The 13295-nt window shown below is 55.5% G+C and overlaps 4 protein-coding genes across 4 annotated transcripts; 2 read left to right on the forward strand and 2 right to left on the reverse strand.

The window, feature by feature from the left end:
• Positions 1-2382: 2382 nt before the first annotated feature.
• BO80DRAFT_427282 (uncharacterized protein) lies at positions 2383-2992 on the reverse strand. The gene has a single exon (XM_025719968.1). It carries the CDS (start codon positions 2924-2926, stop codon positions 2528-2530), a length of 399 nt encoding a protein of 132 aa, XP_025573018.1. The 5' UTR covers positions 2927-2992; the 3' UTR covers positions 2383-2527.
• A 4170-nt stretch (positions 2993-7162) lies between these two features.
• veA (sexual development activator VeA) lies at positions 7163-8907 on the forward strand (the record flags this gene model as incomplete). Its single annotated transcript, XM_025716001.1, has 2 exons — positions 7163-7310; positions 7382-8907. 2 exons carry the CDS (start codon positions 7163-7165, stop codon positions 8905-8907), a joined length of 1674 nt encoding a protein of 557 aa, XP_025573019.1.
• A 585-nt stretch (positions 8908-9492) lies between these two features.
• On the forward strand, positions 9493-12207 carry BO80DRAFT_412260 (putative nuclear RNA binding protein). The gene is made up of 2 exons (XM_025718013.1): positions 9493-9771; positions 9853-12207. Exons 1-2 carry the CDS (start codon positions 9745-9747, stop codon positions 11929-11931), a joined length of 2106 nt encoding a protein of 701 aa, XP_025573020.1. The 5' UTR covers positions 9493-9744; the 3' UTR covers positions 11932-12207.
• A 12-nt stretch (positions 12208-12219) lies between these two features.
• On the reverse strand, positions 12220-13249 carry BO80DRAFT_156546 (uncharacterized protein). The gene is made up of 3 exons (XM_025713828.1): positions 13177-13249; positions 12606-13123; positions 12220-12427 (listed from the first exon to the last, which is right to left on the reverse strand). Coding segments are annotated over exons 2-3 (234 nt in total). The 5' UTR covers positions 12838-13123; positions 13177-13249; the 3' UTR covers positions 12220-12425.
• Positions 13250-13295: the final 46 nt, after the last annotated feature.

Consider the following 13295-nt stretch of genomic DNA (forward strand, 5'->3'; position numbering starts at 1 on the left):
AAGGACATTTACGACAGCCTGGAACTACTTTGGTCCCCAATATATGATGGGCCATTGCATAATCCCAATTTTGGCAACATCTCCGGGAATGCCAACCTGACTCATGCTCAGGAGGTCATATCCTCAATTCCTGCAGAACCAGCGCTTGGAGAATATCTAACTCTAATTTCCAACCTGATATCGCTGCCTCAGCAGGGTGCCCTAAATGAGGCCTAGGATCGACTATTTTCAGCAAGGGAAACTACAAGGATGCACCTTTACAGAATAATCGGGGCATCGGGGTTACTAAGCTTGGCCAAAGGCTGGCTGTTGATAAGGCCGTTAGCATGAATCATTGGTCGCGCCTTGGGGTCAATTGAGGCTGGAAATTATGCAGCGATGGGTACCTTGCTCCTCGGACTATGGAGTCTGACCAAGAGCAAGGCAACTACACCTATAACGAAAGATAATATACCTCTTCAGCCAGATGAACATCCCCCCCACCTTATGCGCAGGCCCAAGAAAGAGACATCACCTCCGAGCAAAGCCTGAAGACCACGGCCGAAGAACAGGGCCCGGAAGAGCCCCAAGTTTCGTACCTCTAATCGAGTCAAAATAATCATCTCATTGGTGGAAGAGACTTCCACCATGGTTGCTCTTTCCAGCCCTCTAGCACAATTGAGTCCGAAATCCGGACCCCCGACCTATAGCCGTACTATCTAGAGTTGTCTAACCTAATCTAGTGGGCGCCGAGGAAATCGACGAGGTCTGGACTACCTGCGGTTCCCTTATTTCTGAAGATGACGTCGGTTGGTGCCCCTATGCAAGAGCAAAGGACTAAGGAGACAACCCATATGCATTATCACCGCACCAACCCACCCCAGGTTATGGGACCGCCCGCGTAGGTACGCACAGACGATCGAGCATCCGCGTCCGAGCCCAAGCTCAACGGCGGCCCAGGAAAAAGAGAACCACCGACGGTGCTACCAACCTACGTCGCAGACCTTGATCAGTGGATAGTCTCCGTGCTCAACACTCCCTCTAACCCCATTTATCGATGATACGAAGCATCGTTTGCCGTCCCACCACCCCAATTGGCCATGGACAAACAACCGGAGTCGCAAAGGCCCCGCCCCTGATCCCGTCCCGAAAATACGAGGGGAGTTGATGCATCACATCCGGGCCTGGCTGGGATACACCGCGTCGCCCCGTACCCTGGGAAAAAGAATAACGGTCAGCTAGAACCGAATCAGACTAGTCAGCTCGTAGCTTGTCACTAGTCAGCTACTCAAGTAGAGTATGTAGGTAGCTCCGTGCTCAATTTTCTGACAGCGTGATAGATAAACTATTTCTTCCGTTGTGGAGAGTGGAGGGGCTGATGTGCGCGCTGTTGGCTTTCTACGATGGGGTTGGTGCTTGGCAGATACGGTACTTACTGGTTATGTATGAGGGATCCGTAATAGGAGGCGAAACTCTCCCTCTACCGAATGGATACAGACCGAGAGCGAGAGAAAGAGCGCCCTTATGATCAGCTATTATACTTGAGTACGTATGTATATTGGCAAACTATCGTCCAGCCACGGAGGGGGGTCGGTAATGAGGATCTGCGCAAGGATATGCCGGGATGGGACATGGCGAGAGAGATGGATAAAGAAGTCAAGTTGATCGTAGACAATCGGTAGCAGTAGACAGAGTGCATGGCTGGACGGTGGTCAAGACAACCATATGTCCTGCATGATGCCCCGAAGAGAGGAGAAGATTGGGACTTACTCCGTACTGGTTGACAAATTCTCGTGTGGCACAGGGCTGGATGGACTTATGCAGATGGTCCCCGAAAGGTAATCGTGGGGGAGGAAGTGATCGCACCGCCACTGCGATCCCACCGCCAGTTGATGAGCTGATTTGCCTAGTGAGGAGCCCGTACTCCGTAGTATATTGACCCGAGGCATCGATCAAGGACCAATGGAAAGCCCCCGTGGACCTGGCTGAGTGTGTGAGATGGCTCGGCCACGATCGATGGGGTTAATGAACAGGGATAAGACTTGCGCAGATGCGAGGAATGCAGCCGTCTGCCAACCACTCACTTTGGGGAGGACAGTCGACAGCAGTTAATCCCCGAAATCTCCTCAACAATGAGGGTTGTACAAGCGCGGTTACTTAAGACCGAGGGTCGCCGCCTGGCCGACTCGGGCTCACCCACGCTGGCCCCGTATAGACACGGAGTCGAGCAAATAAAGTAGGAGGTGGTGTGGTGAGGTGGTATTGATGAATGATGGTTGCCACATCGGACGGAGCCCGGGCCCCAGCCGGGTTAGCGTGACCTGGGGAGGAGATTCATGAAATCGAATGAATCAAGAATGTGCCCGATCGTTCCTCCTCCACCACCACCACCACCTCCTCCTCCTCCTCCTTTCTCCTTCTCCGCTCTTAGTACTTCTCCTCCCTACTGACCACCTTACTTACGTCTCTCAAATACCGGAATTTCACCACCGCCCATGATCCAGCAGCCCGACCAGGAAGATCCATGCGGGTAGACCCGACAGGGTGGTTACTGGGCAATGTTGCTCGATAGCGCAAACACCAGCGGATGCACCCTGGTCATCCCGACCCAAGGAATGGCATCGCCGGATTCACGGTACTGGAGACCCTCGTTGCCTCGATTGCAAACGTCGGTAAGCCTGTATGGACACGTCAATCGCAAACTTTGAGGTCGGTCTAGTGCTATGCATTGGATCTGACAGTTTTCTGGAACCCATGCGGAATCGGTCGCTGAGGTGGTGGTTCCATGGCTCTGCTGCACGTAAGCACCGGTACGATTCGGTAGGACAACGGTGGCCCAGAGGGACACGTAGATAGCTCCAGGCCGTGAGGCAGAGGCACATACCATCCGGTCATACCAGCCGGCTAGCTCCCCAGGAGACGTACGCCATCGATGATCTAGGGCCATTGACGCAAGTGGTGATCACTAGCTGTCATCGTCAGTTTCGGCACATCCTAATTCCTAGCCAGGCGTAGTGTAAGGAGCTCGACATGATTCAAACTGGATCTTCTCATAACGGGGCCTGACTATCTCATTAGGATTATCGCGCCGATGAGATGAATGAGGGCTTCGGGGGAGGGATTGACACGAAGATCTTCCGGAGAAAACTCCCCTTTGAGAGTCCCGCCCGACAGGCAGGGGCGATAGTCAGCCGGGGAAGGTGCGCTGTGGGCCCTGGAATCCCCTCTAAGTCAAATGCAGTAGGAGTCTAAGAGTCTAACTTGGTAGCACCAGGTACACTGTACACGAGGAGTCCCTCGCCGTTATCCCGCAACTTATCACGACCCCTGAGAAACCGAGACATGCTTCGTTAGGGTAAACATCGGCTGGAACTGGAGGATGTCATCGATGGATCCCAAGTATGTGCATGCTGCATACGCGAGGACTTCTACTTGGACAAGGCAAAGGCTCATGCTGCAGTCCTGCTAGTGCGATATGTACGACGTTGCTGGCCGACTTGACAGACTGGCGGCGATACCTCCTTTGGTTCATGCTTCATGCTTCATGCTTCATGCTTCATTGCTACATTGCTTCGAGATAGCTCAAGTCTCACCGGAGAACAGGCCCGAGCATCAAGCTGCTGAACCAAACTGTCAATCTGGGTGGAATGGGGCCGCCTCATTCGGTGCGGACCGTCGGGGTGGGGCAGAATGAAACCTTCCACTTCCACCATCCTCGGCGCTCGCCAATGAGTCAAGGCCAACCGGGGGGACGGACCAGGCAAAGCCGGCGCCTGATGCTCGGGTGTTGAGGGTGCCATTGGGTCGTCCTCCTCCAATCATGCCGCTGGTGGGAATTGGGGGTGGGGAGTCCCCCGGTTCGATTCGTTCAGCAGCCTCGATGCCATCCTCGAGTGGGCAGGACCATGGCCTAGATGGGCCTGGGGGCGCTAGGCTCATAAGGCTAGGCTAAATTACCTGAAGGACCAAGGATGCCACTTCAGGGATGGGGCTGGCAGCGCCATCGTCGAGCTGACGACCTCCTAAGGAGGGATCCCTGAATCTTCTTCCCCCCCCCCCCCCCGCCAGACTTCAGTTCTGCTCGAGGTGACTGTTGCGGATCCAATTTCATTTGGAGAGAGGGGGGCGCGACAGGATTGCACTTCCTCCCCCCCGGCTCCTGTAGTTTTCGGTTAAGATCGTCAGTGCTTCGATCGGTGCCAGATTTGCTTCTCTCGGGTTGTTTGGTTTTGCTTCGGCCGGTACCGGAAATCACGCTTACTTACGGGCTCTCCACCAGACATCACGGCGTAGTTCGCATGTGGCCAGCCCTAATTTGGTACCAAAGTACGGCGGCACTCCGGGTACAACCCCCAATGCCCTTGGACGACCGTCTCACTCGGTGCAGGGAAGATTAATATCTCCTGCCTCGAGACAATTGGCCCCCAGGCCCGAAGCACGTACACAGCCTGACGATGTAGCCAAACTCAAAAATGGTGCCATCGTTCTCGAAGTCCAGTGACAGACCGCTTTGGGCCAAGTAAGCAAATAGAACACGATTATTGCTATCAATATTAAATCCACGAGATCACACCGGCACATAACAGCATTAAAACGGAGCATAATTTCAAATGCTAGTACGGAGTACAAATTCCAACCTGACAAATCGGGCAACCCTCCATACCAGTCCGCCAAAACGATTAGCCGCAAGGCGCAGCAGCGCCCAAGCTGTAGGGTGGTGACTAGTGAACTGTGAAGGCTTGAGAAGAAGAAGAAGAAGAAGAAGAAGAAGAAGAAGAAGAAGAAGAAGACAAAGGGTGCATGGACCAACCCCGCTATCCTTCAAAAATCCTTTCTTGTTCCCAGGCATCTGGGATAAGCAACCGGCCCGCTGGACTGGGTATTGCGAGCCCAATAATACACCGTGTTATACGTGACCTACAGGGGTGGGAGGCAGTCGGGTAAGCACTTGTCTCATGTGAAGGGTTGCCGGAATCCAATGATCCGTCATGAGCGCCCCCCTCCCCAGGATCGAAATCCGGTGGGTTACCAACCCTGCGGTTAATATTACGCCGTGCCGGACATGCCAGCTGACGATGCCTTGCACAGAAAGGACTAATCCCTATCGATCTAGTGTCTATCGTCCAGGATAATTTACTGATCAATCCCGAAGAGCAAATCCCGAGCTGCAGCGCCACCTAAATATAGGTGAAGTAAGTGCCTTACTAAGTGAGGGACTCATCTCCATGCCGACAGATCTCATCGACCGACTATCAGGAAGAATCCAATAGCAGTGTCCGGATGAGCATCGATTTGGAAACGAGGCGTCCGCCAGAACATCACCTTCCGTTTCGACCTGCGATCGCCTCCGGTCCTTCCCCCCTGGAGGGCTTGCGAGTGGCAGTATTCCGACACAATCCCCTAGTCCGTCTTCGGTTTAGAAACTCCGCCTCGATTAGGTTTGGCCCATTCATATTGCGTCGCTTATCAACAATGGCAGCTCACTAATCTGTTGGGTCGCTAACTAGTCCCTCGTACTGGCGAAGGCTTAGTAGTACTCTGTAATTTCTTGACGAAGATCCGAGCAGGGAGTCTGGGATCCGTGAGTGCTCTTCACTGGTGCAATGGAGCATCGGCGTTCTCGTATACTACCGCTCCATCCAAATGCACGTCGTGCCTGTCTCTGAGATCACGGGCCTTGACCCCCGCCCGGCCGGCAAGCCCCCAGAGTCCAACCCACTGCTTGGAGGGATTGTAATTGTATATGATACCGTAGATAGAATTGGTTTTTTATTTTTATTTTTATTTTATTTTTTTTTCCCCTATCATGCTTATTAGCTTTTTTTTCGTTCCAAATTTCTAAAATTGAATTTTTCCTGTCTGCAAAGTCAAACGGAAATTCCAGTAATAATCTTCCTCGTTCGAAGATGGCAGGACCGGTCGCAGTTGCGATTGCAATGTCCCATAGTTGAAGTTTACCGCTGCCCTAGGCCGGGCTAAAGCATGGGCATGGCCTCTCCCAGTGGATCGGCCGGCTGGCTTCCCCTCTTCTGGCTTCATCTCCTTTCCAGTCCGACCCAGTACCCACCCCTCCGGCTCAGTAGTGCAGATTCCCTCGCAGTGGGTACACTGAGGACTTTGAGTAGGTCAGTATCTAGTTAGTCGGTGGTGACCGGGTACTCGACTCCGTATGCAAGTTCATCCATAGTCCATAGTATGAGACCGACATATGCCCATTCCGATCACTAATGACAAGGTAAATTAGTTGGATCCTCATTTTAGTATTCTCTCATGACGTTGTCGGAAGTATTCCGACTAAACGGAATAAGCTCCCATGGAGCAACGACGCAACGAAGAAACTGGAAATTGAAGGTGGTGAAGAACCAGGGCCAAAGGGTGGGCCGTCCGGCGAGCCAGGTAATTTTACCCAATTACACCCCGGCCGTCGGGCCCGTCTTACCCAGAGGGAAGGGTGGGTGGGCGCCTCTGGCCCAGTGGCCCACGGTAGGTATAGTCGCTATAGCGCATCTGCCTTCGACCGTCGTTACGGCTGACTCTTCCACCCTCTCTGGCTCTCTTCCTCCCCTCGTCTGCCGGTCGGTCACGCCGGTCTTCGTGGTGGCATCCTCATCTCATCATCCTTCCCTCCATTCATCTGATCGTGTTCATCCCCAATTCTCCTCCCCTCCCTTTCCCTTTCCCTTCTTCCCTCCATCGCCCGCAGGGGTCAATTGCTGGGCTCTCGATCGTTCTGTCTGTCGTCTATCCGTCCCACGACAGACCCACGCTCTGCCTCGCCGTCGCCGCTTGATTTTACCCTCCCCATTCTCCCGGTCGGACACAAACAAATGCTACTTGCTGCCGTCGTTTAACGCCTGCGACAGATCTCGGTCCATCGCATCTTTCTCCACTCGCCAAATTTTCTTCTCGTCGGTGTCTGTCAACCGCCGGATCGGTTCATAGATTTCACTCTCGGTCGCGTCGGGATACAGGTGCAGGAAGCGGACGAGACCCGCTCTCCACAAGTATTGCACGGCCTTTCGATGCATGCTTTGATATTAATCTTTTTCCAATTCTATACCTAGTGAGTCCTCATCTGGTCGGGTTGGGCAGCAGGTTCCATATTCCTTCCGCTGCGGGGAGTACACCGGTTGGTGGTTGGGATGCTAATTTTCCAGCAGGTTGTTTGAGCTCCTTGTACAATATGGCTACTAGACCTCCCCTTTCGCCCCCGGTCAATGAGACAGAGCATACCGCCAGCCGGATCACTCGCGATGGAAAGAAGATCACCTACTACCTCAAAATCACCCAACAACCCGAACGTGCACGAGCATGCGGTGCAGGCGCCAAATGTACGCAGCCATCCCCGCATGCAATGTGGACATGATTTGAGATGAGACTGACCATGTTTGACCGTTGGCAGCGTCTGCGGACCGTCGTCCTGTTGATCCTCCACCGGTTGTCGAGTTACATATCTACGAGTCCGACCCGAAGGATGACCGGCACAAGACAGACATCACCTTCGCCTACAACGCAAATTTCTTTCTGTTCGCTACGCTAGATACGGCTCGGCCGATGGCACAAGGACGGCTTGCTCCGCCCCCGACATGCCCAGTTCTCACAGGCGTCCCGGTGGCAGGCGTGGCATACTTGGATCGTCCGGTCCCGGCTGGATACTTCATTTTCCCCGACCTCTCTGTTCGGCACGAGGGTGTCTACCGGTTGAACTTCCACTTGTACGAGGAGACCAAGGACAGCAAGGATGCGGATGAGGGGGCTCCGATTCCATCACCCATGATGAAGGCGGGCTCCAAGCCCTCGGCACCTAAGTCGTTCTTGAATTTCCGTCTCGAAGTCGTCTCCGTCCCCTTTACGGTGTTCAGCGCCAAGAAATTCCCTGGATTGACCACGAGCACCTCCCTGAGCCGGGTCATTGCAGAGCAAGGTTGCCGAGTCCGCATCAGGCGGGATGTCCGGATGAGACGACGGGGAGACAAGCGCTCCGACGACTATGACTTTGACGATGATAGATCCTACCGCGGCCCTCTCCCAGATCGTGGTTCGGTTCCTGACGCTTACTCGAACCCTGTTGAGCGTCCTCGATCCACCAGCATTGGTTCCGTTGGCCCTGCTTCGTCCTACGGGGGCGAGGCTCCCCGCCGGCTATCTGCAACTGAGTACGGCTTCCCGAGTGCTCAGACGTATCCGCGCCCGGTCCCGCCTGCGCCTGCCCCTCCGCCATCCTCAACCCCAACCCCAGTTGCCCCGATCGCGCCTTCGTCTCGCAGCTCCTCCTACACTTCACATCTTTCGTTCGGCGCGACGCGGACCCAATATTCAGCCCCGCAGCTACCCGGAACTCCTCAGTCGGCAACCACGCCCACCCAAGTTTACTCTCCTCATCCGCAGTATTCCCACACCAGAAACCCGTCGACCAGCACAGAGTCCGAGTCAGCACCTTCGGGCTGTCCTCCACCTTCTCGACTGCCGGCCGAACGGTCTGAGTACCCCAAGCTCTTGCCACCTATCCGCATGTGGCATCGTTCCGATCCTCCCACGTATCGTGCTATGGATCCATTTGCACCCCGTGCACAAACCCCCTCGAACCCAGCTCCTTCGCTCCCGCCCATCGCATCCATATCCGCTGAATATCCAAATAACCCGCCTCAACCACCGACTCACATTGCCCCGGCTCCGAACCGTGAACAGCGGGGATTCCTGTGGGATACCCGCACGGCCGCGTCATCGAAGCGACCTCACGAGGATGCCTTTGGTCATAGTGAACGCCCCCTATACAACGGCATGCGCCCGGACTCGGACAACTACCCTAATATGGACCGTAGACCGTCGGACGTGCACCGGGCGGCGGTACTCAACAACCGGGACGAAATGGCCTACCGCCGAGCCAACGGGAGAATGGCCACCAAAATCTCTCCAGTGGTTCCATGAAATCGACAGCATTGAAGCGATGTATTTGGCACATTTATATACGGGGGCGTCTTGGCGTATGGTCGACCCATTGGGTCTCTTCTCTGTTCTTCTTGGGGGGATTGGGGGATGGGGACTGGGAATCAGGTCCCCGGGGGTATTTTTGATGACACCAGACTTGACGTTTATACCACCTTGCCCTTCTTATTCTGGCTGTGTTTCTGTATATGATTCTCCCCCTTGCATTCTGTTTATACATATTCCGCCATTGTTTGTCGGGCCTCGTGCAACCCGGGGAATGCCACCTTCCTTGGTTGAAGGGGTTCTGGACGGGGCCCATTGTCTTATGTTGTGAAACCGCGGCGCAGCGCATCTGCAGCCCAATAGATAGAGGGGTGGTTCATACTCCATTACTTACTCCATTATCCATTGTATACTCCGTACCAGCGCATTCTTTGAGTACACACATCATGCCAAGGGAGCATACCTGTCAAACCCGAGTTCCAGCGACCCAAGCGAGTGGGCGGGCGCGCCAACCAGGCGGCGCGGCTTGGCGCATACTTCCAGGAACTCCGGCGGGGGGAGTAAACAATAACATCCACCTCGGGGTAAACAATCCAAACAATCCTCGCCGTCTCTCACCGCTATCTGTCTATCTCTCTATCTATCTCGACCCGACCTGTCACCCACCGACCCATCACCACGTTTGCCCCCACTCGGGTGTCCCCGTCTGTTCGCTTTCCTTTCCTTTCCTTTCCTTCCCTTCCCTTCCCTTCTCCTCCCAACGTCTCGCTCTTTCTCCCGCTCAGTCTTCCTTTCTCCGATGACCTGTAAGAGTGGATCGTCGTGACTGACGGGATGACGGATCGCGAAGCTGCGGCCGAGGTGAGTCCCTCCCTACTTGCTGCCTCTGATGTCTCCCGTCCCTTGCGCAGCGGACCTGACACATCTTTCCCCGATCGACAGTTACCCTCGGGTCCTGTGGACGTCAACAGCGCCATGGATCTCGACCCTCTCGAGGCAGACCGCCAGCTCGAGCAATCTCTGCAGTCCACGTGTGCCGACCATGCTGCCCGCGAATCCCCCTTCCGCAAGCACTCCCGCAACCCTAGCGATTCCAGCCTCGAGTCCAGCCTCGATTCCGGGTTTTCCTCCGACGTTTCCGGTCGCTTCGATGATGCAGAAGAGCTGGACTACGCCCCGGCCCAGAGCAGGTCTCCATCGGTTCACTCGGCTAAACGACGTCGCTCGAATGACTGGCCGCTGCAGCCACCGGACACCGTCACGGACAATGATGTGCCGCCCCCGAAGGAGACCCCCAGCGGTAGCATCACGACGGGATATCGCAAGCCGTTCCACACGGCGAACATCAAAAGCAATGGCTCGCCGCGGACATTGCGGTATGCGCGCCAGGCCGTTCCATCCATCCGTGGCCGACGTTCGCGGTTTGTCGAAGAAAGCATGAATGACAGCGTGAGCGAGAAACCGCCGAGCATCTTCATGCGCGATGACGCACGGAACCACGCAGGCCAACGGCCTTCGGGGATTTTCCGGTTCGGGAAAGCGATCGCATCGGCGTTCAACCCATTTGGAGCCTGGGGCTCAAAGCCGCCTGCAGATGCCATCAAGCAGACCGGCGACCCTCTTAGTCAGGCGGAGAAAGCATATGCCGAGCTGAAGAAGTCGGGCTACAAGGGGACGGTCAAGGGAAGCTACTTGCAGAATCTGCATGCAGAGTCAAATACTCCTCAGCGGTCGTGGAACCCGATACCCGAGCGCATGGAAAATGGGCCCGCGGGGCGCCATTCGCGACAGAATTCGGGCGAGATCACAGAATTGGCAGGCCCGATTCGCTCGGAGCTGCGTAAAGCCAAGTCGTCTTTGGGAATCCCGCTTGTGAAACGGCAAGACTCCAGCAAGTTCCTCGAGGAGCTGGAGGGGTCCGCCGTGCGACGACAGAAATCCCGCAAGGAGCTCCAACGGCAGGCCAAGCTGATGAAGCGAGTCAGCGACCTGGAGATCAAGCTGGATCGGGCCCGTCGAGAACTGCGCGCACTCGTGGGCGAGGAGGTGGTGCTGGCACCGACCCCTTATGTGGAAAGGCCCTACCCCCGGAAATTTGTCCCTGGGGCGCTCCCTTCACTCCCCTCAGAGAGACTGCTGTACAATGAGGCCGTATCGCCAGCGTCCCCTCGAGCTGTCTCGGCCCCATTGACCTCCCTGGCGGAGAGTGTGCAGCAAGGCGCACCACCCCAGCCCAGCAGCGGGCCGCACGAACTCGCCGGGACGCCATATACTACGCCCAAACTCCCCCAAGAACGCCACGGACAAACCTCCCTAAGTGCAGACAGTCCCTCACTCAAACGGAAATCGCCCGACCCAGAGTCTCTGAAAGCCACACAGACAGACTCAAAGCACCCGACCCCTCACTCCGACCAGCCTGCCAACTTTGAGGAGGTGACCACCCCGCGACGGGCTAAGTTGCCGAAGATGTTCACCAGCGACAGCCCCGGCTCTGTCGAGCGGAAGCAATCCAAAGACACGGGTCGCTCCCCAAGCGAAGAGCGCGGACGACGACGCTCCCAGCCCCTCCGATCCGCAAGCACGCGGTCTCCGTCCGGGCGACGACGAGCCTCGAACTCGTGCAACCGCGCCCAACCCAGCCTTCGCATGAAGAAGGGCCGCGCCGACCTCCGGGGGACCAGCGAGCCCATTCCGTCGCACGGTGATCACGACAAAGAGAACCGTCCCACCACGCCAACACCCCCCGACGATGGCAGCGAGGAGCCCCAAGCGTTCAGCTCTCTGGATGAGGGCACCTCCCCGTCATCGACTAAGAAGAAGCCCATCCGCTACGAATACATTCCTCCGGTCCCGCCCCTCCCGAAGGACCTCTCCGCCACGGCAGCCAAGGTCGACCGCCGCCTGGCCAAGGAGATGGTGAAGAAGCGCGAGGCGCGCAACAAAGCTATGGCGGAGGCCGGAGTAAAGCCAGAGGGTGTTGAAATGATCAATGGTTTTCAGTGGCCGGAAGACTTTTTCTAAATTAACCTTTGCTAGCGTTGGTTGAGTATTGCATTGGCACAGCCTTGGTAGGCCAGAGCATATTATGAGAACGAGGACGATGATGACGATGAAGACGATGCATTGGACCTATCCAAACATAGGTTGACTTGGGTACATCTGTGTCTACTTGGTCATCCTGTGCGTGGTTGTTTGGATAGAAGAGGGGAGAAGATGGCGGTGGAGGTGATTTCCTATGTCTATTTCCTATTGTTCCTCACTAATGAACGTCACGACTAATGACCATAATGAACATGCATGATTTTATTGCTACTTAGCTTGTAGTGTTTCTTGCTATCATCGTGTTTGCGTAGTAGTCATAAGTAACCATAAGGATTAGATAGCATCCACCGCAACACCTACTTACCAGTTCATTGCCCGAAGTATTGATATCAGCTCCTACTCACCTGGATAGGATCACCCAGCCCACATCACATCTACAGAATAGCCATCGCATTCGCATGAGAGCCCACCCCTCCTATATTCAAGAAACCGTTAGCACTGATCCATCATCAAGACGCATACTCTCGTTCCTTCTCCCCAACACAACCATCCCAAAATAGAACGAGCGACAGACAACCAAACAAGAACAGCACTGTGTCTTCTCCCACCCCCAAAGAAAAACAACTAGGAAGAAAGAAAAAGAGAAAACCTACAAACCACATTCCCCGGCGCACTAGTCACAAAAACCACCCACCTCCCCAACTCCCTACACCTCACACTCAACCGTTCCAAATCCCACATCTCACCGAGGGGCATGCCCCAACACGCCAGAATCTGCTGATGGATATACCCCCCCCCCCCTTCGGTGGCGGGCGGCCACGCCTCAAACGTGGGAGAATCCCCCGCCACCGCAGCAAAATAACAATCATGGAACCAATCCAACATGTCTTCGTCCTGGCTGAGACCCGCCCAGGCGAGATGTTCGTGGGAGCGCGCGGCGACGGTGTCTCGCTCCGTCGGGGCGGAGATCGATGCCTTGGGAGTGCGCGCAGGCGGTCAGGGCGGAGAGGGTGATGGGGTGAGTGGTGTAGGGGTCGTAGGGGAGGGAGTGGGTGAGGGCGTAGTGGCGGTAGTCGAGGAGGATGGCGCGGCTGGCGATGCCGTGGGTGGCCCAGTGGTGGATGCTGCAGCGGGTGGTCGGGGAGGTGCCGATGATGTCGGTGGGTTTGGTCTGTTAGATATGATATTAGTGGGTTGGTTGTATTTGGTGATGGAGGGGTGTACGTTGTTGTAGAAGGTCTTGGTTTCCAGGTGCGCGAACTATATGTCTTCGTTAGTAGAGCTATGTGATAGGAGGAGGGAGGAGGAGGTCGGGGAGGTGCCGATGATGTCGGTGGGTTTGG

The sequence above is a fragment of the Aspergillus ibericus genome (assembly GCF_003184845.1).
Source record: "Aspergillus ibericus CBS 121593 unplaced genomic scaffold BO80scaffold_34, whole genome shotgun sequence".
Classification (NCBI taxonomy): Eukaryota; Fungi; Ascomycota; class Eurotiomycetes; order Eurotiales; family Aspergillaceae; genus Aspergillus; species Aspergillus ibericus.